Source organism: Pectinophora gossypiella, chromosome 14 (genome assembly GCF_024362695.1).
Source record: "Pectinophora gossypiella chromosome 14, ilPecGoss1.1, whole genome shotgun sequence".
Classification (NCBI taxonomy): domain Eukaryota; kingdom Metazoa; phylum Arthropoda; class Insecta; order Lepidoptera; family Gelechiidae; genus Pectinophora; species Pectinophora gossypiella.
In genome coordinates, this window is record NC_065417.1 from 7,811,893 (window position 1) to 7,817,449 (window position 5,557).

At 34.4% G+C, this 5,557-nt stretch overlaps 2 protein-coding genes across 3 annotated transcripts; both read right to left on the minus strand.

Annotated features, from left to right (window-relative positions):
* Positions 1 to 1,130: 1,130 nt before the first annotated feature.
* On the minus strand, positions 1,131 to 2,654 carry LOC126372714 (programmed cell death protein 5). Its single transcript, XM_050018563.1, has 3 exons — positions 2,473 to 2,654; positions 2,081 to 2,192; positions 1,131 to 1,906 (listed from the first exon to the last, which is right to left on the minus strand). Exons 1-3 carry the CDS (start codon positions 2,539 to 2,541, stop codon positions 1,692 to 1,694), a joined length of 396 nt encoding a protein of 131 aa, XP_049874520.1. The 5' UTR covers positions 2,542 to 2,654; the 3' UTR covers positions 1,131 to 1,691.
* Positions 2,655 to 2,905: 251 nt separating this feature from the next.
* LOC126372329 (tRNA-splicing endonuclease subunit Sen34) lies at positions 2,906 to 5,339 on the minus strand. Of its 2 annotated transcripts, XM_050018027.1 has the most exons (8): positions 5,273 to 5,339; positions 4,792 to 4,850; positions 4,630 to 4,716; positions 4,419 to 4,554; positions 4,127 to 4,242; positions 3,581 to 3,691; positions 3,209 to 3,358; positions 2,906 to 3,123 (listed from the first exon to the last, which is right to left on the minus strand). In XM_050018027.1, the coding sequence occupies exons 2-8, from the start codon at positions 4,841 to 4,843 to the stop codon at positions 2,927 to 2,929; spliced, it is 849 nt and encodes a 282-aa protein (XP_049873984.1). In that variant the 5' UTR covers positions 4,844 to 4,850; positions 5,273 to 5,339; the 3' UTR covers positions 2,906 to 2,926. The 2 variants fall into 2 exon arrangements, with proteins under 2 accessions (XP_049873984.1, XP_049873985.1); XM_050018028.1 differs by lacking the exons at positions 4,630 to 4,716; positions 5,273 to 5,339 and having other exon boundaries at positions 4,754 to 4,855.
* Positions 5,340 to 5,557: the final 218 nt, after the last annotated feature.

The following is a 5,557-nucleotide window of genomic DNA, read 5'->3' on the forward strand; positions in this document are numbered from 1 at the left end:
TGTCATTAATACGTTTTCTTACAGTATGCTGCAAGAGACGCAAATGACGGCGACATTCCTCGGTGCGATTGGAATCATATGCGCGGGTGGCTGCGTTTTTCTCCGTTAGCAGATCACGGATGTCGGTAGGCAGTTTCCAGCGATGGTCTTCCATCTCCGGAACCTGTTTTGAACTTTCATTCAAAACCGACCTCACGTGATCCGTGAGGGAGTTAATAGCTGTCGAGGCCTCCTCTAAGGAGGCTATTTCTACTGGGATACTATCTAAGTATACTGAACTAGAAGACTGGAGGCCTTCGGCCACCTTCTCCCAGTCCAGTACTGTCTTAGGGGTTGCTGGATTATCAGGGGCGTCTAAACGGGAGCCTAGTTTTAATATAACAGGTCGGTGGTCGGGTTTCGGTAACCGCTTATCTACCTTTTTAAAAATAATTTACTTGTGTGGTTGGTATGCTACGGACAAATCCATAGATCATGCATTAATCACTACCCTTAGGTTAAGGGTAGGTACCTACTATGCTCAGAAAACTGTGCTCTAACCTAAACCTGGCAAGTAGGTAGGAGGAAATTCTGGTCCTAAAACCCAAATAGTTGAGTGTTGTTTTTATCGGGGAGGGACAAAATAAATAAAAAAAATATATTCCATACTCAAAGGGAGGGATCCATATACCTAGTCCGTTTAGATCAGCGTCATCTCCTACAATAGCGGACTAACGCAAGCTTTTGATAGACAAATCAGTTACTTTTTACTAAACGTCAAAATACAAAATTGCTATGGAATTTTTATGCAAAACGTGACGTCATGGTGCACACCCCACCACGCATGGTCATAGAAAAACGTAGTAAAATGTCGGAGATATTATTACTTTTATTTTGATTAAAATTCATAAATAAGTTAAATAGAAAAATTAAATGTTTTTCAATAGTTTTAGATTTGTCTTTACTTAGTAAAAAATTAGAATGTCATAATTTATTTTGAACCTAGTATACAACCCAATTAGTATCAAAACGTTTAAGTCTTGTTACTGGGCGTGTGTCGAGTGTAGTTGTCTAACTGCAGCTAGCCGCCAAACAGAATCAGTTCCTCTACAAATGAAATATCAATAAAGGACAGATTAATACAAACTAAATTCCAATATTTCCAATACTTTCTTTATTGAAAATTACAAAGTGCTTTTATCAAGTCTTTGAGAAGACTAGTAACTCAATGAAATGTATGGAATTGCTGCAGTATAGCTATTATTGTTACCTTTATGAGACTAAGTTAGACATACTTATTTTCATAAATTAGTTAAATTAGAATGTGTATCCAGTCCATCAATTCTAGGACTGTGTAAGTTTCACTTAAATATTTATTTATAATTAGCCAGACTTTAGTATTTGTATTAATAAGCATTTTATCAAATATAAAAGAATAAGTTCATATCCCATAATGTGTATGCATAGCTAACATGAGTGACAAAAATGTACTTTCATTCCAAGACATGTTTTAAAATAGAATTGAATATAATATCAACAATGTACACTAACAATGAAGAAGGCAAATCCATAAAACAGATTTTACTTCCACTCTCACATACAAGCTTTTAATTGTATTAGAGCCTAGTAAGTCCTGTGTGCGATTTGATGGATATTGCCAAACATCATAATATATCCATTGTGACATTTAGTGTGTTCAAATGAAGACTCTGCTACAAATCGTCATCATCGGAATCAAGTGCAGCCCTTCTTCTGTCAAACTTGACCGTGCTGCTAGACTTAGGCATCTGTTGGTTAATTGACTCCAACATCTGTATAAGCTCTGGTTCAGATATTTTGTTGCGCACTTGACCCATCTGAGCCATTCTACAGATCATGTTTTCCACCATTGCACCTTTCTCTGGTCTGCTAAGTTTGATTGTATTCACTGTAAATAGAGATGAGAATAAAATTATAATAAAGTTCATGTTTAAGTACAGTTTAGGAGAAAAAATTTTTTATTAACATTGTTTTTGTTGCTGGCAAAGAAACATAAAAGAGGACTCTCTCAGGAAGATTACTGAGACTAACAAGATAAATAAGGAAATTATAGTATCCTTACGTCGGGCCCGGGCATCCTGGGAGAGTGCTTGTGCCAGAATTGTGTGTTTTGCTTCTTCCATAGCATGCATTCTTTCTTCCTGTGCTTTTGCATTATTTGGGTCTCCACTTGCCTGTAAACAATAAATGACAAAGAAGGTCAACTATTTGTTTACTTCTGCTTATCGGTATAAAGTATACTAAGTAAGTACCTACATAATTATAGGTAATCGGGATGAGTCACTAAACAGATCAACAGAATATCACAATTTTCACTTCTTATAATGTTAGTAGGCAAGTTCACGATTACACCTACAAAGCACCGTATAACATAAGAATGATAACAGTAAACTTATTGGTTTTTAAGGTCTAAATATAAACCTAACCTAGAGTGCATGAAAGAAAACTACGTACCCCACCATGTTGAGCCTGTAACTGAGCAAGACGTTGCTGTCTTATTTGTTCCAGTTCTGGATCAGCCATTGTTACGAAAAATAAATAGATTCAGCAAATAAGAGAATTAGGAAATAATTCGAAAACAGCAGGTTCCAGTTTGACAGATGCGTTTTGTTGGAAGCGCAGAGACGGTGAATGATTATATAAGAAAGAGATAGACCTATAGAAAATTGTGACTGACTTTGTTTAATAATATTATTTCAAGAAAATGGCGAAAGCAAAGCGGGACGAACCATAGACAAAACTTAGTTTTTTTTATATTATCGGCCATGGTCTTTGGCCATTCAGCCAAAGAAAATATGTATTATATCTTTTAAAACAATTTTAAAATCTATTTCTATTTTATTAGAATTTGTAGACAAAACCTACTTCAAAAATAAAACGATACGAATATACATAAATGACTTTTTTATTATCCATTTACTCCAACATGCCATTGAAGTGTCTGGTATTCCACTTTTCCGTAACTATTAAAGAAAGCCAAAACCGCCAGTTTATTAACAGCTACAGAAAGTCGACCAAACGCCACCAATTGCGTCGGTCGAAAAGATTTAGTCTGATCGCAAACACATCGCACCATGTACATGGCGTGAAATCTTACTGGATCGCCTGAAAACAAAGACATTGTTCTTTATAGTTACGCAATTGTTTTATTTAATAGCCTGATTACGCCGGCATTTACAAGCTTGTTTACCTGGGTACACTAGATAATCAGATCCGAATTTAGATCCACTAGTAATAAAGTGTCCTTTCTCCCAAAGATCTTTATATATTGCATAACGAATAGTACCATCTTTATCAGTAACACTGGGTCTAAGTACATCTGTCTCTACATTTTTTCTCTCTGAAATGCATGAAGAAATACTAATTAAATTATGAATCATACAACTGTGAAAGCATTATGTCACACATACTTTATTTCTACTTAAGCTTAACTGATCTAAAAGTTCTGTTCAATTTCATTCTAGCACTAATTGTAGGTGAAGAATGGCACTTTAATAGAGCTGTCAAACTTCAACAAAATTTTGTGATCCAGAACTAGCACCAGTAAGTAAATTGGTATTACCTGTAGGCATATGATGTTCAGTAGGTAAATGCACCAGAACATGAGCTGGTGCCAGACCTTGTAGTTTATTTATTTCATCTTGCAGTAATGCTTGCTTATCCAGTTCTACATCTGCAACACAATTGAATACTTTTATATGTAGAAAAATATATCTAAAATTTCAAATGTCATTCTATGAATCTACATGCTAAGTGTCATTGTTTTCACTAGTTTGGTTCTTTAGTTTGATTGTCAGACTAGTGAGGAACAAAGTCCCACTAGTTGTACAACATTTAAATATTTTTACCAAAAGCACAAGGTACATCATCAGGTGTGTAAGGTACATTCCAGGCTCAAAAAACTCAGCTGAGCAAGAAATCCAAGCAGTAATTCACATACTTGCAGTAGAATCACTGAAACCTATTATTGTCACAAGTTCGTCAGTTAAACAAATGAGAAAAAAATCAAACTAGTTTAACAATGAAACTAATGAATCAAGCTACTGAGAACAAATTGTAAGTGTACATGAATAATTAATTGAAAAACATTAATGCAAACATTGTTTACCTGTAATTCCCTTTGAAAGCAGTTTCTTCCTTTTTCCAGCCATTATTAAATCAATTTTTTGTGATAACTGTTCAATTTTTCTCTTTTTCAAAGCCTCTGTTTGTTCTGTGAGGACCCTAAAATCATTTGGATCAAAATAAAAGGTTAACAAAAGTCACTAAGAAATAAATATGATTAGCGCAATGAAAATAATAATTCTGGCAATGTTTGATACATTTTGAAAGGTATTCCTGTGAACACAAGGACAAAGTTCAGGGATAAAGGTGCTCAATTAAAAGTGAATAATACATACTTTTGCTGTAATGATTTAATTTCTTGTTTTTTCTCCTCTGAAGGTTTCTGTGTAATATCAGGCAGCTCAAATAATTCACATACTCCTTTATCTACTAACAAGGCAGCCTCTTCCGATGCAAGAGCCATAGGTAACCCTGTAATAATATCACAAACTTAATTACAAAGTGAATAAAAAGTATTATTGTTACAATTTATTGTTTAGTTATAACCTTGAAAGTCATTCTGTCTTGGAAATGATGGAATGGAGCCAATTAGAGATCCAGCTATGCGGTACTTCGAGCGGAGGGTATACCAGTCTGTAAGAAATATTAAATAAATGATAAAGAACAATACCTAAGATAAATAAGTGGCTAATAATGACTAATGTATACCGTCAGAATTCCAAACATATGCAACACCATTTTCAATGAATAGCGGAATCATAGGTAAATTTTTTAACTATTTTTTTTTTTTTTTTGTTTTGGTTTTCCCCGAAGGGTAAGGCAAAGGGAACTATGCCCATACAGCCATGTCTGACGTATTTTTTTCTTGATGATTAATGAAATGATGAAAGGTGATGATGATGAAACCTAAGCCCCCACCCACGGAGTAGACTCCTACTCCGAACCCCAAACGAATTAACTCAAAAGTCCGCATAAAATTTTGAGTTATGAAGCGGCTTCCTGACACGAAGCGAAAATAGGCAGATACACTTTGTTTATTGAATACTCCAATATAATAACACTCGCGAATGTCTTCCGACTAACTTAATGCGATCATTAACCACAAAACACCACTTCGTATTAATTATTTAGATTATTCAATGAAGAAAGCAACTGTCCCGTTCCCGTCTCCCGCCAAAAAGCCATTTTTTTTTTTAACTAGTTATAGTAACTAAATTGGTTACTGTTTTCAGCAGCAGCGACAATTTCAATTTGACATATTATGATAATTTTTGTTGACAGATCTGCAGTAGAGCCAACATACTAAAAAAAATATATTTTTTTATTTTATAGCCTAGATTTAAGTATTTTAAGCCAAGTTCACTAATTAGTTCAATAATACGGACAGGTTGTGGATTAATTTCATCACATAAACACAAATCTTGCAATAATAAAGTGGCACAAAGAACTTATAAATAAAGTACAAAACGCTAAC